The 20,843-nt window shown below is 41.2% G+C and overlaps 2 protein-coding genes across 4 annotated transcripts in view; both read right to left on the bottom strand.

Moving 5' to 3' along the window:
• Positions 1–385: 385 nt before the first annotated feature.
• On the bottom strand, positions 386–16,896 carry LOC106907082 (leucine-rich repeat-containing protein 24-like). 3 transcript variants are annotated; one of them, XM_088005212.1, is made up of 10 exons: positions 15,227–16,896; positions 12,785–12,833; positions 12,492–12,676; positions 12,307–12,393; positions 11,820–12,011; positions 10,219–10,387; positions 9,016–9,278; positions 7,756–8,307; positions 4,544–4,638; positions 386–1,110 (listed from the first exon to the last, which is right to left on the bottom strand). In XM_088005212.1, exons 3-10 carry the CDS (start codon positions 12,657–12,659, stop codon positions 1,059–1,061), a joined length of 1,578 nt encoding a protein of 525 aa, XP_087861338.1. In that variant the 5' UTR covers positions 12,660–12,676; positions 12,785–12,833; positions 15,227–16,896; the 3' UTR covers positions 386–1,058. The 3 variants fall into 3 exon arrangements, with proteins under 3 accessions (XP_087861338.1, XP_014828101.2, XP_014828102.2); XM_014972615.2 differs by lacking the exon at positions 386–1,110 and having other exon boundaries at positions 2,422–4,635; XM_014972616.2 differs by lacking the exon at positions 386–1,110 and having other exon boundaries at positions 2,422–4,638.
• A 151-nt stretch (positions 16,897–17,047) lies between these two features.
• lonp1 (lon peptidase 1, mitochondrial) overlaps positions 17,048–20,843 on the bottom strand; it is a 35,094-nt gene continuing 31,298 nt past the window's right edge. Inside the window, exon 21 of the mRNA XM_088005210.1 lies at positions 17,048–17,530. Coding sequence (XP_087861336.1) covers positions 17,387–17,530 — 144 coding nt within the window. The 3' untranslated portion in view covers positions 17,048–17,386. The remainder of the gene's footprint in view (positions 17,531–20,843) is intronic.

The following is a 20,843-nucleotide window of genomic DNA, read 5'->3' on the forward strand; positions in this document are numbered from 1 at the left end:
GTCAAGCTTTTCTTTCAAACATGCTGAACACTGAGGACACCAGCCGTTGTCACTACTGTCCTCAGCATGGTGTTAAAATGTTGATGCTCCTGAGCACAAATCAAAGGTTCCCTGCCAAGGAATGCATCGTAGGATCTCTAACACAACTTTGTAGCAGTTGAGCAGTAGCAATACCCATAGGCCTCTGATGGGTACTGTTGACTTCAAACCAGCTCAGGCTATGGTTAAGCATCTTCTACTCAAACGTTCTGTAGGCTGTCTGCTCAATGCTTCCAAGGCTGTAAGTCAGTTCAGTTTTAATTCATGTTGAATAAGAGAGCAGCTTTAGAACAACTCAAATTCCAGAAAAGTTGGGGCGTTCTTCATAATTGAAGAAAATTTAGAATTTCAAGAGCTGATATTTTATTCATAACACAACATGGATAAGAAGTGTTTAAGCCGAGAAACTTTACAATGCCATAAAATATTTGGGACACGAGTATCTTAGCATCTCCTCTTTCTAACAGTTTCTGGAGTCTTCGTGTTGGACTTTGGGCCCATACTTGTCTGATGTAGGATTCCATCTGCTGAAGAGTTTGTGGTCATCTTAGTTATCGTAGTTACCATTTATTGATGCAACACATGTTCTCTACATTTGGGCATCATTAGGGCACCAGGACTCTTCTCTGGTGGAGTGTCCACTGTATGTCGCTTTCCATCATTTTGCTGAAATCCATGATGACTTCCCTGAAATAGACTTTGCCGAAAGAAGAAAGGGGATCTAAAATTTGAGAGAACAATTCAAATGTACACTGCCATACCTGAAAGTATCTAATAATGTGTGATAACAAGATGTATCCAAGGTAAAACAGTGGATTGGATAAAGTAGACATAAAAAGGCTCATTTGGACTGACATGTCTAGATTTATTTTGTTCCAGTGATGGATGCATCAGGGCGCAAAGGCAGGTGAAGTAATCCATGCACAGTTAGGTTTTATAGAACCTTAATATGATGGAGTTGTTTGCTCAGCTTTCTTTCATGCACCAGTTTGATGATATCTGGATCTGTTTGACTTGGACTATAAAACATTGTCAAGTTCTCTGAGATTCCAGGACGTACAGATACAGCATCTGTAAGGAAACATGAATAGGTCAGATCTTGTGACAGTGAAGCTCTTACGTTTCCTCTTGCCATGCAAGTGTAAACATGCATCCAAAATGTTTTTGCATCGGTCCAAGCATCCAAACGACATGTATGTATAAAATATGTGCGTCCCTTTTGATGAACCCTCATTTTGTATGTGTATCAGGGTAAAGGATGTAAAATGACACCACTGGGTCAGAGTACTTTCACCATGATGCTCCCATCCTGTTTTACCTGCACACCAACAGTGGGAGAAATCTAATACAGTGACCTCAAATGGCAGTGTATTTTCACCAATACAGTGATTTTTGTCTTGGTGAAATAGTGGGGTTTTTTTTCCATTACAGTTTTTCTCATGCAATATTTTATAAGTGAGACCCCTGTAGATCTTTATAGAGGAGTGAGCCAGAATCCCTGCTGCAGAGCAAACCTGGTAAAGAAGTACAGTAAACATGTGACCTCTGTAACTGTAAACAAAGATCTCTGTACCAAGTTCTATTTTTGGGATCAGTCCTTGTTTCATACAGTGCAGTTTTGATTATATATATAAAAGTATGATTTTTTTATTTATTTAGATTCTACCATGACAATCAGACATCTGTATTTGTGAGAAAGTTGATTAATAGAAGGTGTATCAAATACATATTTTCTCCACTGTACTAATCACCATCTAGAGATAACACTTTTATGTTCTTAGTACATGTATAGAGTGCCACCAAGTGATAAGCAGATAATCAGAAAATTGGGGGGGCTTCCTTCTTTTTGGATCCATTGAATAAATTCTACAGCTGTGGCACAAATATTTACTGGAGATATTCTCAAATTAGTATAAAATTTAACCCAGTTTTTGTGTGTCTAACTGCCTAGTTCATCATGACAGGATTCAACAAGGTCAGAAAGCTTCAAAATGCTCCTCCACATTAGACCATCTTTCTAGTTTTTTTGTCAAATGGCATGGCAGTATTGCTACTGCTCAACTGCTACAAAGTTGTGTGTTAGAGATCCTACGATGCATTCCTTGGTTGTGATGGGTGTTTGTTTGCCTGCTGCCTTACTCAAGGATATACGCTATCCTAGAGTTGTGCCCACAGATTTACAAAGAATCTCTGAGCTAAGCCTGGCTCAGTATCAAATGTGTAAAAATTCAGAGTTGGCATATTATTTACTTAAAGTCTCAAATCTTCATATACTACAGAGAAACAATGTTTTGATGTTGCTATGACATGAATCAGATATGTTTTGGTTCATGGATTAACTGATCTGTAAGTACAAGACATCCATCAAGTAAACTTTGGGACTCATTGTTAGACCTTTATTTACAAACTTCTGTCTTTCATGTTCTAAAGCACAAATGGCACATTTTGAAACATAGCTTTTGGTTTATCCACATATTACTGAAATCTACATGTTCTAGACATCCCTTATTCAGTCTACCTCTGTTGCAGAGGCCCACACTGATTAAAATCCAAGTTGTCATCCTGATTGATTCAAGATGGACCTACACACATGGACAAAATTGTTGATACCCCTCGGTTAATGAACGAAAAACCCACAATGGTCACAGAAATAACTTGAATCTGACAAAGGTGATAATTAATAAAAATTCTATGAAAATAAATAAATGACGCTTCAACAGAATTAAGTTAGAAAATAAACTCATGAAACAGCCCTGGACAAAACTGATGACATTGAGACCAAATAAAGGGACATGTTAAATGATGGTGTGTCCACTTGATTACATTCTTGCAGACGCAAGGAGACCCCCATCGTGGTGGCTGAAAAAATTCAGAAGTTATGAGGACTAAGTGCAATAAAAGTCTCTAAGACTTTGTGAATTTGAACAATGGCAACTTGGATGTAGGTCTACAGGTCACTGTGACACAGTGACCTGTAGTCACTGTAGCATGGTGTGTATCACACTCAACATGGACCAGCAGAAGCAAAGGAAAGAGTTGTCTCAGGAGATTAGAAAGAAAATTATAGACAAGGTAAAGGTTATAAGACCATCTCCAAGCAGCTTGATGTTCCTCTGACTACAGATGTTACTCAGAAATTTAACATCCATGGGACTGTAGTCCATTGGACTGTTCTAAAGACACCTTCTATGGACCCAGACCTGAATCCGACTCAGCATCTTTGGAAAGAGCTGAAACATGCCATCTGGAAAAGGCTTCAAACCTGAGACAACTGGAGCAGTTTGCTCATGAGGAGCGGGCCAAAATACCTGCTTAGAGGTGCAGAAGTCTCATTGACAGTTGTAGGAATCGTTTGATTGCAGTGATTTCCTTGAAAGGTTGTGCAACAAAATATTAAGTTAAGTGTACCATCATTGTTGTCCAGGGCTGTTTCATGAGTTTATTTTTTTACATAATTGTTGAAGCGTGTTTGAAAAGCAATGTCTGGCTTTCATTTATTTTCATAGAATTATTTTTTATTATCACCTTTGTCAGATTCAAGTTATTTCTGTGACCATTGTGGGTTTTTCTTTCATTAAGTGAGGGGTACAAACAATTTTGTCCACATGTGTAAATGTTGGGGGAGGAAAGAATGGAAAAACCCTGTTTTTTTATTGTCCAGAATGTAACATCAAGTTATAATGATGATGGCAGCAAGAGATGGGAATCAGATTTCAAATATTTTATCTATATCTACAAAACTCTATTTTTGTCCACCTGATCCTTCTAGTGGCTCAACAAAGTTCCTGTACATCGATGAACATGTTATCCAACCACACAAGCTTTCCCTAGAACTTAACGGGAAAAACTTTATAGCGTGGTCAACTTTTCACCAGTTTCTTTCCACACTAATAGTGTAGGTCTTCTGATGTCATGGTCTCATAAAGATGAGGCCAGCCCCAGAGCTCCCCTCCAAAACCAGTAGCAGGTAACCCAATAGACTATCTGAGCGCTCATCATACAGTTCCATCAGATGTGGGTTATCTCTGAACTGTTTTCAGGTTGTGAACTTTATCTCGTTCAGGATTGTTCGAGTCAGTCCTGGGTGAGTCTGGTGTTCCGGAACACGTCAGCAGAGGGAGCCTTTATCGTTCATCGCTAAATGAAACCATGAGATTTTTCAAAGGTACAGTTCTGTCTGTCTGCAGTCCTTTAGCAATGGATCTCATAAGCTATCTGAGATTCCATAAACACCCCAGTGTGGTTGAGAAACAACCCTTCTGCCTCTGATGTGATAATAGGCTCTGCTTCCCCTCCTTCCCCTGCAATGCGTCTCATGGTTCGAATGTCAATCTCTTGCTGCTCCTGTTTGTTCTGAGGGACAGTGGGATTTGTAGTTTTGCCTGGCCCAATGGACAGGGTTTGGCTGGAGGTGTCGGATGGTGCGTGGCAGTCCAGATTGGTAGTGGAGACTGCTGTGGGTGGAGCAGGGGGAAGCACAGGCTTGGCTCTGTTCAGTACATACATTTCATGGCCTTGCTCATCACGGTACTCTTCTAGCTGGGCAAAGGTGGTGGGGCCGTCAGAGTAGTCATTCACGTACAGGATGCTCTCCTCCTGCTGGTTAAAATTCACCTTGATCACTTTTGGGATACAGAAATAATGGAAAACTTGAGAGGTTCACACTTTTCAAATAGCCTGTTGTATACATTTATCAGGTTAATTCATATAAGCATGTCTGTTGAAATGTCTAAGATATTTCTACAAATATTTTTTCAGCCTAAAATACTGCTTCGTAGTAAAATTAATGTTCCATTCCATATTTGATCCACTATAGACAGAGTGAACTGTTTTAGTTACTATAGCAAAAAGTTACCCTACAACAGGGGTGTCCAAGGTCGGTCCTCGAGGGCCGGCATCCTGCATGTTTTAGTTCTCTCCCTGGTAGTAACAACCTTTTCAGCATGTCAATGTTCCTCTTAGGTCTTCTAACGAGCCGTCATTTGATCCAGGTATGTTAAACCAGGGAGAGAACTAAAACATGCAGGATGCCGGCCCTCGAGGACCGACTTTGGACATCCCTGCCCTACAATTTATAAAGCAAACAAGCTGAATAACTGTTAAGAGATTTATAAAGGAAGATTAACACATTTCAACCCTTTATTTATTGAAATATTGATAATTATGGCTTACAGATAACAAAAACAAATTCAGTATCTCTTAAAAATGTGACTAGTGAAATATTGGAAACTCATTGTGTCACAACCTAGTCAGCTAAGTGACTACAAATACCTATTAAGCATTTCTGACCCTTTAATAGGTTTCTCACTCTGGCTCAGTCAGTTACAACCATGGGGAGCACTGCTGACTGGACAGCAGACAGTCATGGACACCTTCCCAAGGAGGTGAGACACAATGTTTTTTCAAATCATTACTTCATTACTGAAGAACCTGGTTGTTCTGAGTTCTATATATTCAAGCACATTATCAGAAAATGATCAGAAAATTGAGTGGAAGGAAGCCGTATGATAGAAAAAGATGCAGCAGCAAAAGGGAAAACTGTAGCCTTGGGAAGATTGTCAAGTGAAATCCATTCCAGTAGAGCCACACACCGACGAATAGCCACTCCTAAACCAGAGACAAGGTCAGAAGAACTGGGCTGATGCTCAATGATCCATAGTCCTGTTTTCAAATGAAAATCAATTCTGCATTTCATGTGTAAATCAAGGTTCTAGAGTCGTGAAGAAGAGTGGAGAGGAATAGAATCTATGCTGCTGGAAGGCCAGAGTGAAGTTTCCAGTGAGTAGTTTGGATGTCATGTCATCTGCTGGTTCTGGTCCATTGGGTTTCTGAAGTCTAGAGTCAGTGCAGCTGTCTACTAGAACATCCTACTGCTCATCGTCGGATGACGATGAGCAGTATCTCCATACAGCTGACAAGCTGTATGGAGATACTGTTGTCAATGTACCAAAAGTTCCTTCCATAAACTGTTCTTGATTGGCCAGCAAACTTTCTGACCTTTAACCTCACAGAAAATCTCTGGACAAGACCCAACAAGGAAGATGACCTAAAGGTAGCTATCAAAGCAATATAGGCTTTCATTACACCTAAGCATTGTTACAGGCTGACCGCGTCTTTGTCATTCCACATCATGAAGGTCCTGGAAAGACTGCTGTTGGCAGTCCGGAGAGGGCCAAGCACTGCTTCATGAAGAGCTGCGTCAGCACTTCAGGAAGCTTCATAAATCCACCGTCATCTGGACAAAGCAGGCAGCACTGTGACGATCATGTTCTTTGATTTCTTCAGTTTCTTCACAATTCAGTCTGAACTGCTTTGTCAGTTCAGAAGACAGCAGAGCAGTCACCAGAAGATATATTACTAGATATATGACTACCTGACAAACAGACTACAGTTTGTGAGACTGAAGGACTGTGTGTCTAACCAGGTGATCAGTAGCACAGGAGCACCAAAGGGCACTTTAACTCAGACTTCTCTCATCTCCAGAAATACTCAGATGACTCTGCAGTTGTCTGTTGTATCAGAGATGGATAAGAAGCAGAGTACAGAGATCTGGTGGACAGCTTTGTGTCATGGTGTGGAAAAATTATCTCATCTTAAATATAAACAAAACAAAGGAGATTATTGCAGATTTCAGGAGGAACAAGGTCAAAGGTAAAACCCTATTTCCATCATGGGGGAAAAATTGGAGCTGGTTGAGAAATGTAAATACCTCAGTGTTCATCTGGACAACAGATTGGACTGGAGTGAAGTGTCTATAAGAAGGGTCAGAGCAGACTGGACATGCTGAAGAAGATAAGATCCTTCAAGATTTGCAGTAAGATGATGCAGATCAGTCTATTGTTGAAAGCATCTTCTCTTCTGCCGTCATCTGTTGGGGCAGCAAAATCAGAACCAGGGACCTAAAAAGGCTCAACAACTTGATACAGAAGGCTGGTTCTGGTCTGGGGACGACTGTGGAACCTCTGGAGATGATGATGCAAAAAAGGATTTTCCATAAAATCAAGAAAATTATGGACACCCTGATCATCATCTTCATGAGACTGTCTTAGATTAACAGAGTGTCTTCAGTCAAAGGCTTCTTCAAATTTGCTGTAATACAAACTGCTACAGAAGACCCTTCTTGTTCCCAGCCATCACCATCCACAATAATTCTTTGATGAATTTGAATTAACATGTAAGAGCTGTGCATAGAGATGTACATACTTTTCAGAAGCCTGATTTAATGTGATATTCTAATTTTCTGAGACACTGAATTTTGAGGGCTGGTTTTTTTTTACATATGTAAGCCATAGTTTTCTGTTAAAACAGAAAAAAAATAGAAGCTTCGAATAGTTCATTGTGTGTAATCCTTCTATTAAATAACTGTTTCAATTTCTGTGATGACTAACAAGAAATATTAAACTTTAACACATTTAATTTTGTATAATAGTTAATGAACTGAATTAAAATGATATAGATTAATTTGGCTATTGCCCACTTTATAGGAAGTATGAGGAATTAGATAATAAAGAGAGAGGAAACCAACTATCTTTAAAATAAAGACATTTAGTGATACAGTTAAAATGACTTAATTGTTCTAATTAAGAGCAGATTACTTTTTATTTTACTTGTTATATGTTGCTTCCAAACATCTACTAAATTTATTTACCACAGTCACAGCTGCTCAAGCAGTATCCTGCGAGCTGCTGGATATGTCATAGAATAAACAATATGCACCTTTTCAGCACCATCGGCGTCCTTGTCCCGCTGGTGATGTCGGCTGTAGATCATGGCTATTAGCAGCAGAGCAGTCAAAGCCAGCAGGGAGATGCCCACAGCGATGGCAGTCTGAGTGGCAGCTCCCAGAGCACTGAAGGCCATGCTACCCAGAGCGTATAGCGGCTCCCGGCTCACATCAGAACTCAAAACCGGGCTGTGGTTCCTCAGCCGGGGCCAAGCTGGGGAGTACGCTGAGGAAACCTGAGACCATGAGGCCCAGATTGAGGAAGAAGTGGATGAGTTAATAGCGAGCTGAAAAGTCACTCTGGCTACACCTCCTGCATTCCAGGCTTCGCATTCATAAAAACCTGCGTGGGCCACAGTCACATTACTGAGGAACAGCATGCCACTGCCAGTGTCAGGGTCAAAGTACTCTCCGGTGGTCTTCTGGAGGCTGACTCTGCCTTCAGGCGGCTCCTCTGACCCTTCCCCTCCTCCAGCACCCAGATCATGAACCAGACCCCGAGGGGAGTCCACCACTTGACTTTGAGATGCTTTCTTCCAAGTCACCTGCAAACAGTAGAGGCTTTGAGTGCCCTTGCTGAAAAGAAATACTCATCATAACACACACCTTACTAGCAAAAGAAGCAACAGATGTGTGATTTGTGCATTTTTTTTAACCAAGAGTCTGACAATTCCAGCCCACAGGAATTATTTATATGGTCCTTTAGACTCCAGATGGCCACATAAATAGAACTTAAAAATAACAGTTGTGTGCTTAAATATTATTTTATTAGTCAATGCAAATTAGTTTTTAACTGTATGTTGTCAAATTATATCAGTGTGACATGATTAAAAGTTAATTTTAAGAAACATCAAAGGGAGAGAAAGTTAATATTCTAACAATTTCTTAATAGGTCATCTTATCAATACATTCTGCCACAACTGGGCCTTTAAGAACATTCCAGATCTTGATTTGGCCTGAAATAAGAATGAGACATTCAGAAGTTCATTCTTTCATTCTGCTGCAGCTCTCCACTTTCCTGATTGTTTCCAGACTGACGGAACAAATGATTTCCAAACAGTGAGAACGTATTAAAATCTCTCTCTAAAAGTCTGAAAGTAAGTCATACCTATTATGAAGTTTCTAACTATAATATATTCCATATATTCCTATATACCTATTTATTAATAGGTTTAGATGGAAATTAATCTTTAATACACATTCCTGCTGAAAAACTTATTTAAATGTTGACAAAACTGCTGTGGGATGCTTACTTGTGGCCGAGGATAGCCGGAGGCATGGCAGGACACCCTGAGGCTCTCCCCCAGATGGACTGCCAACCTTCTTGGTTCCAGCTGAACTACTGGAGGGATACACACCAGGCTGTTGGGTGGGACTTCCACGAGGCTGAGGTGGGAAAGACGTGGTGGCTCATTGCAGACCAGCCGGCGTTCGGCAGAGCTGAGCAGACGCTGACCATCTTCATCAATCCACCTCCTCAGCCAGTGGAGAGCACAATCACAGCGCCAGGGGTTATCTACAACAAAGCAACACAGAGACAGAGACAATAGTGAACTATAAGAATTCTTAATTAGGTCTATAGTTCCAAAAATTAAAGAACTGTCTCTTCTATAAAGTAACTAGATTTCTTTACTTTAAACTCTTGTGCTGGTATGCCATGCCAGAGTTTATGATAGACAACTCTTCTTGAACTACCAGCGTACTGCATAGGAAACACTTCTGATCAGGGCCGGGCCAAGGCATAAAGCAAACTAAGCAGCCGCTTAGGGCCCCAAAGGCCACTAAGGAGCCCCCTCAGTGGAGCTGATTTATTTATTTTTTTTATAATTTCTGTGTCATTATAATATCAAAAACACACAATTTCACCATGAAGTGATTTGTTTGTCAACATATTTCTCATTTAAGTATTTCTAGAAGGGCCACTGATATGAACTTCACACTAGATATCAGCAGCTACCCAAGTAATTAAGAATATTGAAGTCCAGTCTAGAATTATCTAGAATTATTAGTAAAGTTAAGAATTATCTTCCTCATAATGTTCTTGGAAGGGTTAGTTATTTTTTATTACTGCTATACTGGACTACTGCAACTCCCTGTTTTGTGAGACTGAATAGTCTCTTGTTCAACGTCTACAGCTGGTTCAGAATTCAGCTGCCTGTCTGCTAATGAGGAAAAGATGATGTGAACCTTTCACCCTGATTCTTTATTCCCCTCATTGGATCAATGTTTCTTTTTAGAATTTTTTTTCTCAGATCTTGTTTTAATTTTCAAATGTTTGTGGTAAAGCCTTTTTTTCTGATGACAACTTCAACACGCCTGTTGTGTGGAGAGTCTTGTTAATACCTTGTTCAGATATGATTCTGGTCTATTTTTCTACACAAAGTATTCTCTAAGGTGTTTGATGTTTATTTCATCCCTGTATGTCTGAAGTTATATAAAAAAAAATCTAGTCTCACCTGTAATCCGCAGTACCTGCAGGCTAACCAGCGGCCGCAGGGATGTAGGACCAATGGTGTGGAGGTTATTCCTACTCAGGTCCAGCAGAGCCAGAGAAGTCAAACCAAACAGAGCCTTGTCTGCTATCATCTCTATGCTGTTCTGCTGCAAGTGGAGCTCCTGCAGACGCTGGGGATAAATGCAGACTTTAAATCAGCAACATGAGCAGAAGGTACTGCTTAAGCATAATCACTATGGAATAATTTCAGATGGTTTAGTTTGCTTCAACAAACAAAATCATATTCCATATTGCTTTTTGCATGAGCTGGTTTTGGATGGTGTGTCATCACATAATGATGTTTCTGAACAGCTTCACCTGATCCAGAAAAACTACACACACACACATGCTCTCACACTTTCATCATTCCTTGTACACTCACTGGCCACATTATTAGACACACCTGTCCAACTGCTCATTAAGTGATAGGGAGTAACTCCATGCATTTGGGCATGCAGACATAGCCAAGACAATCTGCTGCAGTTCAAATCGAGCTTCAGAATGAAGAAGAAAGGTGACTTTGAACGTGGCATGGTTGTTGGTGTCAGACGGGTTGGTCTGAGTATTTCAGAAACTGCTGATCTACTGGGATTTTCACACACAACCATCTCTAGGGTTTACAGCAGCAGAAGACCACACCGGGTGCCACTCCTGTGAGTTAAGAACAGGAAACTGAGGCTACAATTCACACAGGCTCACCAACATTGGACTCCAGAAGATTGGAAAAACGTTGCCTAGTCTCATGAGTCTCGATTTCTGCTACGACATTCGGATGGTAGGGTCAGAATTTGGTGTCAACAATATGAAAGCATGGATCCATCCTGCCTTCTATCAGTGGTTCAGGCTGCTGGTGGTGGTGCAATGGTGTGGGGAATATTTCGCGTCAGTGCCACAGCCTACCTGAGCATTGTTGCTGACCATGCCCATCCCTTTATGACCACAGTGTATCCATCTTCTGATGGATACTTCCAGCAGGATAACGCACCATGTCATAAAGCGTGAATCGTCTCAGACTGGTTTCTTGAACATGACAATGAGTTCTCTGAACTCAAATGGCCTCCATAGTCACCATATCTCAATCCAATAGAGCATCTTTGGGTTGTGGTGGAACAAGAGATTCACATCATGGATGTGCAGCCGACAAATCTGCAGCAACTGTGTGATGCTATCATGTCAACATGGATCAGACTCTCTGAGGAATGTTTCCAGTACCTTGTTGAATCTATGCCACGAAGGATTAAGGTAGTTCTGCCGTTTTCAATTTAGAATGATGTGGAGATTACAAGAGCGTCACCTGCCACTTTTATAGGGAAACTGCTCTTTCTGACAAGCTATGAGCACATGTCTGTTAAAGACTGCCTGCAGGCTCTCTTCATGGACACAGTTTAGATAAAACTGTCAGTTTCTCACTGATTGTCTTAATAGAGTGCATACATACAACTTCTCAAATCTAATCTCTTTAGTTTCATATCTTTGTTCACCGCCTGAGAAATACAGGATGTGCAAATTTATTCATTTAAATGTAGCTTCATGAAAGTTTCAGTGTGTTTTGATATGTTTTACCTGTAAATCCTGGAAGGTGTAGTCCAGCAGGCGTGTGATATCATTTCCTGACAGGTACAGTATGCGGAGCTGTTCAAGTCCCTGAAGCATGTTCGGTGTGAGCAAGTGGATCCGGTTTCCGTTCAGGGCGAGCTCCAACAGATGGCTCTGGTCCCGAAAAGAGCCAGGCTCCACACCTGAAATGGTGTTGTTCTGCAGGAGGGACAGAAAAGGAAAATAAACTAAAATATATTTGTATACATATTTCATATTTTCAAATCAGGCCCATGTGTTAACTGATTGTACCCATTGGTCAGCATACTGGAGCATATACCACTAAATCTGATATCCCAAGATTGAATTCCAAGTTTGCATGTTTCCCTGTGCATGCACTGGTTCTCTCTTGTTACCCCAGCTTCCTCCAAAAAACATGACTGCTGAAATCTAATAATGTCTCAGTGTCTAACCTGAGAGAATGTCAGTGGAGTTAAGTTTGTCCACTTGTTACCTGCAGATACAGATAATGAAGGTGCTTCAGCAGCGTGAGGTCCACTCGGCGAATCTGACTGATCACATTGTCCTGGAGGAAGATGGTCTGAGAACAGAAACGGAGCATAATAAAACCTGATGGTGAATGTGTTTCCATTACTACTAATAAACAGCAACCTGTGGCAAAGCGGAGAAGGGAACTACCTGAGTGGAAGAAGGAATGAGTCTGGGGATATCCCTCAGGTCAGTGGAGCCACACTCCACTGTGAGGCTGTAGCAGCGGCAGCCAGCAGGACAGGGAGAAGACACACCCAGAGACGGGCGTGGGGACAGGAGCAGGAGGGACAAGAGAAGCACAAACCCCAAAGCCATAACATTGAGAGGCAGGACTGAGGAAGAGCGCAGAGCAGAGCATTCATCAGCCTCATCACATTAGGACTTTGTTGCTTTATCTCATTTATTATTTGGAACACGTGTTTCCATCATCATTCACCTACTATTTAGTTGAGGTGTTGCTGAGGACTGATCACAGATGAGGGAAATATTCTGCACATAAAACCAAAAGACTACAATCATAAAAAAGGCAAGTTAAAACTAAACACAATCACTCCTTTATTTAGATTTAAGAGAGAAAGTATCAGCCTGGTGCTGTGGGACAATTGGACATCATATCCAGGTGTGCGTTAACACAGTCCATGGATGAGAAAAATCAGCAATGAGCAAATGTGTTCCCTCTTATTTTGGTCTGGCTACCAGGCCGTTTCCATCTATTTCCATCAGTGGTACATCACTCAACAGGGAGAACAATTATTTCCAACAACAAAAGATTTCAAACAGCTGCCAGCAAGACCAACTTAAGATAAGAATGTGAATCTCAGAGAAATGACCCAGGAGCTCAGTTAGCAGGTCAAAGGTTAAAATTCTTGACACAACTAATGCAACTTGTTTGGCAGGGTTAAAGGACAAACAGAATAGGAACAAAGTGAGGTATATGTTGCATCAGACTGAACCAAAACTCTTATGGCACAACATGCTTCAGACAGATGAGAGACCGAACTAGAGATGTCAGGCCATGAAGCACACAACCAGGTTTAGGGTTGGGGCTCATACCAGCTGACAAGCACAAAGGTGAAAATCTGTGGTGCAACCTTAAGAGTTAAACATAAATATATCTTTGTAAAACTTTTAATGAACTCATGCAATATTGTGAAGAATAGCGAGCCAAAGATTAATACCACTGCAATAATCTGACAAACTGTAGTCAGGCATACAAGTCCTTCTGAGAGTCATAGGTGCTGACAGTGGTTCCACCAGTACTGCTGAGGGAAATTACACAATCATCAATCATCAGACAACATGAGATAAATTTCCATTGTTATGCTTAGGACACTCAGCTTTATCATTATGAATCCAATCAAACAGGCATGATTTTTGACATAAAAATCCAGATGACTAAATGTCTGCCTTTACAATGTTTAGAAGTTGTTTTTGTTTGGACCAGAACTTCTGAAAAAGAATAAAGCTCCATCATACTGTACATCAGAGTTCTGATTGGTCCATATGTCCCCAACACTGGACTTGTTGAAGAACCTAAGATCCTTCCAGGTTTGCAGCATGATACTGCAGATCTTCTATCAGTCTGTTGTTGAGAACATCTTCTCTTCTCCCGTCATCTGTTGGGGCAGCAGCATCAGAACTAAAAGAGGCCCAACAGCCTGATTATGAAGGCTAGTTCTGTTCTGGTTCTGTTGTGGGGATGACTGTGGAACCTCTGGAGATGGTGATGCAAAGAATAATTCTTCAAGAAAATTATGGACAACACTGACCATCCTCCTCATGAGACTCTAGTGGGAAGGCAGAGTTATCTTCAGTCAGAGCCTTCTTCAGATTCAGTGCAGTACAGACTGCTAGGGTGTTCAGATCTCAGGTGAGATCCAAAGATCTTTCCTGTCAACAGCCATCTGAGCTACATTTAATTTCCCTTTGGGATTAATAAAGTATTTTTGAATTGAACTGAATGAGTTTCCAATATTTCCCATTTTCATAATATTAAAATTTTCTAAGTCACTAAATTTTAGGTTTTTATTATCTTTAGGCCATAATCAACATGACAAAAAAAAATAAAGGCTTTAAATGTATCACTATGTGTAACAAATCTATGTGAATTTTACTTTCTGAAATGAAAATATGAAAAAAACGTGTGTATATATATTGTCGTGCTTTTGGTTCCCGTTGTGACGGAGGTGTGTGGGTAGCGAAGATTCACGACAAAAAAAGAAGGATTTCTTGCATGAACTTTACTTCTTCCAGCAACAATGAGTTACAATGGCAACTGAGCTGTTTCAACGCAAGAACTGTGTGATTTCCGGCTTCTAGCTCTGGCACAGACAGCATTTAACAATATTTAACAATGTCCGGGCAGTGAGCAGTGAGAGCCATTACCAACAACATGAACAACACAATCTCGCGATACTAGCCTTCCCTCCAGAGCTGTGTTGCATTCGCTGATCTAACTTAGGCTCGGAGAACTAAAATACAAAACCAAACTCAAAATCTAATAAAGTTTAACCTTCTTTTATATGTGTGTATATATATATATATATTCAAATTTTGAATTATACTCGTATTAGTCTCCTAGGAAACTACTGACAGAACGAGGCACTGACTGTTTTCTTTGCATCTGTTGGACGTGAAAGTACTGCTGTTGATCAATACCTCTAACATGATAATATGGCTATAAAGCGATGAATGTTAATCTAAGGTGGCAGAAAGTGTAAAGTGTTTTGCACTCGGAACCATAATGAATGCAGCACCAGCATGCGCATATATCCAACACTGCAACAGAACCAGATATAAAATGTCCGGGCTGCAGCAGCTCACAGCAGCGGACCTGGAAGAGGGAGAGAAACGGATTCTGCACAGCGACCCATTGGATTTACCTGATCAGGCCCGACAGGACTCTGGTGGCGTCGCCTCGGTGTGCCGCCTGTCTCCAGGCAGAGCAGCAGCTGAACGACTGCAGGGACGCGGTATGGAGCGGCAGGCGACAACGGAGCAGCCACCGAGGCTGGTGTGTGAAAGGGGGAAGGAACGGGGGGAACAGACGGAACCGGCTCATGCGGTTATGCTAAATCCCATTATCCGGCTGGCTTTCCAGCCCGTCTTCCAGCACATCCTCCCATCTAGTAGGAGCAAGCTGCTGCTTCTGCCCCTCCCCCACTCCACTCAGCATCACACCTCCTACACCAGCAGATGCTCTTGTTTATTAGGTAACAAAGATAGTACCTAATAAAGCTTTGCCACAGATTACTTACATTTGCACATTTCCATCAGGTTAAGTAAAAACCAGAGTAAATAAATCTAGGTCTATGTCTAGGTCCCGACGCCACTAAAGCAGACCTGCTCTTCCTTTTACCGGCTGTCGGTCTAACCAGAGGAAAATGTAACCTCAATTGATGTAGGGAATTGTTTCAATTTCCTTTAGCTTGAGAGTGGAGCTTTGTTGAAATCTGCATAGTTCCTGGAAACGCTTGAGACATTCATGGAGGACTAATTGCCCATAGCGCGTCAGTTTTCTAGTTTATTTTTGTCATGTGATCCATGAACCACAATCACAAGATATCCCATTGGCTGTCTCAATATGTTTTCTTACAAAATAAAGGACTGCTGTTGATGATAAATGAGAGCATACATCAATGTCATTCAGCTCAGTTTCATTTCAGTGTCGTATAGCAACAGGTTCACCAAGCAGATCCTGCTGTTAGGAGCGGATGGTGGCAGGATTCCTAGTTAAAAAGGCTAATTAAAGAGCTATTCCACTGGTTCAACTCCCACTGCGTCTTTCACCTGAAGAAATTGTGATCATTACTTCATTATTAAAACCAAAACCAAATGCTATTTATTATTGCATGATAAATAGAAGGAAAACCTCAGTTTTCCCACCAAGCTTACTCTTGATCATCTGTCCTTTGATCAAGTCTTGCTTCAGTTCACCATCCAGCTTCTGTTCAACCATTCATTTCATTTTGATATAAAAGCTGCAAGTAAATAAAGTGTTTGACTGGATAAGTTGACATAAAAGAGGGTGTGGTTGGTCACACCTGGTTCTTAATTTTTTTTTTTTTTAACCAATTTCACATTTGATTAAATGTAATGTTCATTGCTTGTTTCATAATTGATGAGGTAGGTTTTATAATATAAAACACTGAACTACCTTATTGCTGAAATATGCTACACAAATAAACTTAACTTGCCAAAATCTGAACACAATGAAATAATTTTAGTATTTTAATTAGTTTTTTCTACGATCTACGTTCCTACCCTCATCTATGGTCATGAGCTTTGGGTCATGACCGAAAAAACGAGATCGCGGATACAAGTGGCCGAAATGGGTTTTCTCCGCAGGGTGGCTGGGCTCTCCCTTAGAGATAGGGTGAGAAGCTCGGTCATCTGGGAGGGACTCAGAGTAGAGCCGCTGCTTCTTCATGTCAAGAGGAGCCAGTTGAGGTGGCTCAGGCATCTGGTCAGGATGCCTCCCCGGTGAGGTATTCCGGGCACGTCCCACCGGGAGGAGACCCCGGGGAAGATCCAGGACACGCTGGAGGGACTATGTTTCTCGGCTGGCCTGGGAACGCCTTGGGATTCCCCCAGAGGAGCTGGAAGAAGTGGCTGGGGAGAGGGAAGTCTGGGCCTCCCTTCTGAAGATGCTGCCCCCGTGACCCAACCCCAGATAAGCGGGAGAAAATGGATGGATAGCTGGATTTGTTTTTTCTTACACTTTATTTAAATATGATCATGTCTGATATTGCATTAAACAAGGTCTGAAAGTGTCCATCCACAGAGGTGTAGATAAAGAGGCTGCATGGCAGCAGACCCGAGTTCCTCAGTGATCACTGCACTGTCCCAGCTCATCTTTGATCCTGGCTGTTTCCAATCCCATCATCCTGATCAAATATCACAGCTCCTCCTCTGCATCATAAAGACTTTATGATGCATCATAAAGTCATTTGATCTTTGGGATGGTCCACAGCTGGACTAAAGGTTAAAAAAAATATAAATTTTATACCAGAATGATGAGCAGTTTAACACGTTGAATTGCTCTATGGGAAGACTATGGGGTAGATCTGGCTGTAGTGGTCCACAAAGTAAACCTCCAGCCCTTCTCTGATGTAGTCTGGCAGGTCGGAGAAGTCCTTCCTGTTCTCAGCTGGAATAATCATGCAGGTTACACCAGCACGGCGGGCCTGGCAGGGAAACATATAGTTAGAGCTGATGGAAACATTACTGCAAATACCATAATTATGGTATTAAGCTGAGACATGAGAAACAATAAGTAGGGGTGCACCAATTTATCGGCTCCAATTTCCTTTATTTTGGGAGATATGTGATTGGCCAATAGTTGCATGTGAAGCCGATCTTATCCACTGATCTTATCTACCTAAGGAAAGGTCTAAAAATCACCCACTGTCCTCTTCTGCTCTCCCATGAGAGAAGTTTGACTGACGGACCGGTCCATCAGGTCTTGTCTGCACATTTGTGATTAACAATAGTCGCCCCACAGTTACCAACTCATCTCAGACAGATATAATTCTCAGACTTTCTTGCTATATTTAGCAACATTTCAGAAAAAAAAAAAAAAAAGGTTTCAGCCAAAATCTGAATTGGCAGGTCAGGCTTTTTAAAGTTCAGTAATCGGCGATCAGCCAGAAAACGGCAATCGGTGTACCCCTTTGACAATGTAAGAATAATTAGAACATTCCTGAAGAAATTTAAAACTGGCCTGCCAAAGTGTGCGTGTCAATTGGAACCCAGCGTTCCGATGTGCAAAATTAGCAGTAATACTAAGATTAGTTTAAATGCTTTCTTGAACAAATGGGGCATCACCAGCATGTTGACTTATATCGACATATTCCATTTAGTATGATGAATGTAGTTAATAAATGAAAAAATATATTTTAGCAGTAAGGCCAAGTTAGCATGAGACCTACACGAACATGCTAAGCCTACCAGTAGCATGTGGGTTATCAATAGCATATTGACTAACAGTGACTTATTCCACTCAGCATGTAAACAGTGTACAAGCTAAAATTAGTCAAAAACCTTAAATGGTGTCAGTAACATGTAGGGAATGAGAGCCATCACTAGCGACTAGCATTTTGACACCACCAATATTATGTGGGCTATGAATAGCATGTTGACTAACACTGACGTACTCCAATTAGTATGTAAAGCTTACCTTTTAAATAAAAATTAGCTTAAATGCTAATGCTACATTTAGTGTGTGTGGCCATTACTAGCATGTTGACCTACTGAATTTTATGTTTTAAGCCAACATCCAAGTGTACACTTTTCTCAGGTTAAAGTGCCTGCCTGGTTCCTTATCTAAAGTAGGTAAGGAATACTGAGGATTTTATTTTGAAAATTTCAGCAAGCTTGATTTCAAAAGGCCACACCAATCCCATGTGTAACAGTGGTTGGGTTATACCAGTCATATAAAGCCCAAAACAGTAACTACCTGCTGTGTAAAATATGAAGGCTTTTATTTTGTAGGGTATGTATTGGTCTTATTTTAGGTGTTTTCCGCCAGCAATTTGCAAACTAACCGGTTAATGTGTGGTTCAGTTCCACCCCAGATAGTGAGCTTTTCCATCATACGGTCTGTTCCTCAGTATTGTGGGCAGACCGTGAACAGCAGCAACAGCTGTGTTAAATTCGCTGCTGATGTTTGCAGCAACACTCAATATTGCAGAACCTTGAGGTTCTGGTTCTGATGGACTGAAATATGCCCAGATATTTAATTTTGTCTTACAGAAATTCATTGCTGGCCCAAACATAATGATGAAGGCCCAAATTAGCTGGTTATTTTGCTATGTAGGAAAATATAATTACAACCTTTTAGATTTAGGCAATGCAGTCAAAAGATGTAAACCAATTGCCATGCATAAACTTTATTACTTTTTTAAAATCAAATAAATAAAATTCACATCACAAGTTAATATTATGTAGTTCCAGTGCTTCACACTATGGATGCAAAACAGCAGCCCCATCAGAAAGCTGACCACGGCTACACTGTTTCTTCCTTCTGTATTAGTATCCGTATTTCAGAGAAACAAGTTGCTAGTGGTGCTGCTAATTCAGTCATTTTGCTGCAAAAGTTACCACACATGTTCCTGCCGCTGCTCCTTATTAAAATCATAATTAAACTCCTCTGTACAGCTCTCTGATAGCAGACAGGATGTCTGCGGTCCACAGCTAAAAGTTAAATTCTAAACATTACAGGTTCTTTTGGAGTTGTCAGTGATGTAAATCACGAGCCAATCAATGAATGTGATCAGCTGTCAATCAAATGGTCTGGGTGCCGTACCCTTCTTGTTGCTACTAGTTCTACCCCTGAGGTAGGTACGACAATCTGAGAACAGCAAGGTTGAGCAGCGCCAGATTTGCTTATGGAAAACAAGTCTGGCTGAGGCGGACCAAGACCAAACCGGTTAGAGGCATACCTAGTGGAAAAGCGCCTTTTGTCAGTCCAATGTGGTTGTCAGTTTAGGGGCATCAAGTCTCATGTTTATGGTTCTTCACAAAATAATTAGTACAACAATAAGACTGGCATATGGACATTCTTGTCCATGGAAGAGGCTGTCTGCAGACAGGTGGCTCTCTCTGTGACCATTTTGTAAAAGCAAACTAGAGAATGTGGGGAGGTAGAAGGACCCCAGCAGGAAGGGGCATGTCTGGTCAAGGTGTGTGCAAATACCAACGTCCCAAAATCACGTGACTGAGCATCCACTGTTTACCTCTAGATCAAGTAAAAGTACAGAGCAAAAGTTTGGACACACCTTTTCATTCAGTTTTCTTCATTTTCATGATTTTGAAAACTGTAGATTCACATTGAAGGCATCAAAACTATGATTTAACACATGTGGAATTATATACTTAACAAAAATGTGTGAAACAACTGAAAATAAGCCTTAGATTCTTGGTTCTTCAAATTAGCCACCTTTTACTTTGATTACTGCTTCGCATACTCTTGGCATTCTCTTGATCAGCTTCAAGAGGTCGTCACCTGAAATGGTCTTCTAACAGTCTTGAAGGAGTTCCCAGAGATGCTCAGCACTTGTTGGCCCTTTTGCCTTCACTCTGCGGTCCAGCTCACCCCAAACCATCTCGATTGGGTTCAGGTCTGGTGACTGTGGAGGTCAGGTCATCTGGCACAGCAACCCATCACTCTCCTTCTTGGTCAAATAGCCCTTACACAGCCTGGAGGTGTGTTTGGGGTCATTGTCCTGTTGAAAAATAAATGATGGTCCAACTAAATGCAAACCGGATGGAATAGCATGCCGCTGCAAGATGCTGTGGTAGCCATGCTGGTTCAGTATGCCTTCAATTTTGAATAAATCCCCAACAGTGTCACCAGCAAAGCCCCCCCACACCATCACACCTCCTCCTCCATGCTTCACGGTGGGAACCAGGCATGTAGAGTTCATCCGTTCACCTTTTCTGCGTCACACAAAGACACGGTGGTTGGAACCAAAGATCACAAATTTGGACTCATCAGAC

The sequence above is a fragment of the Poecilia mexicana genome, unplaced genomic scaffold (genome assembly GCF_051168715.1).
Source record: "Poecilia mexicana isolate PSO_F unplaced genomic scaffold, ASM5116871v1 scaffold_4, whole genome shotgun sequence".
In the NCBI taxonomy this organism is placed as follows: domain Eukaryota; kingdom Metazoa; phylum Chordata; class Actinopteri; order Cyprinodontiformes; family Poeciliidae; genus Poecilia; species Poecilia mexicana.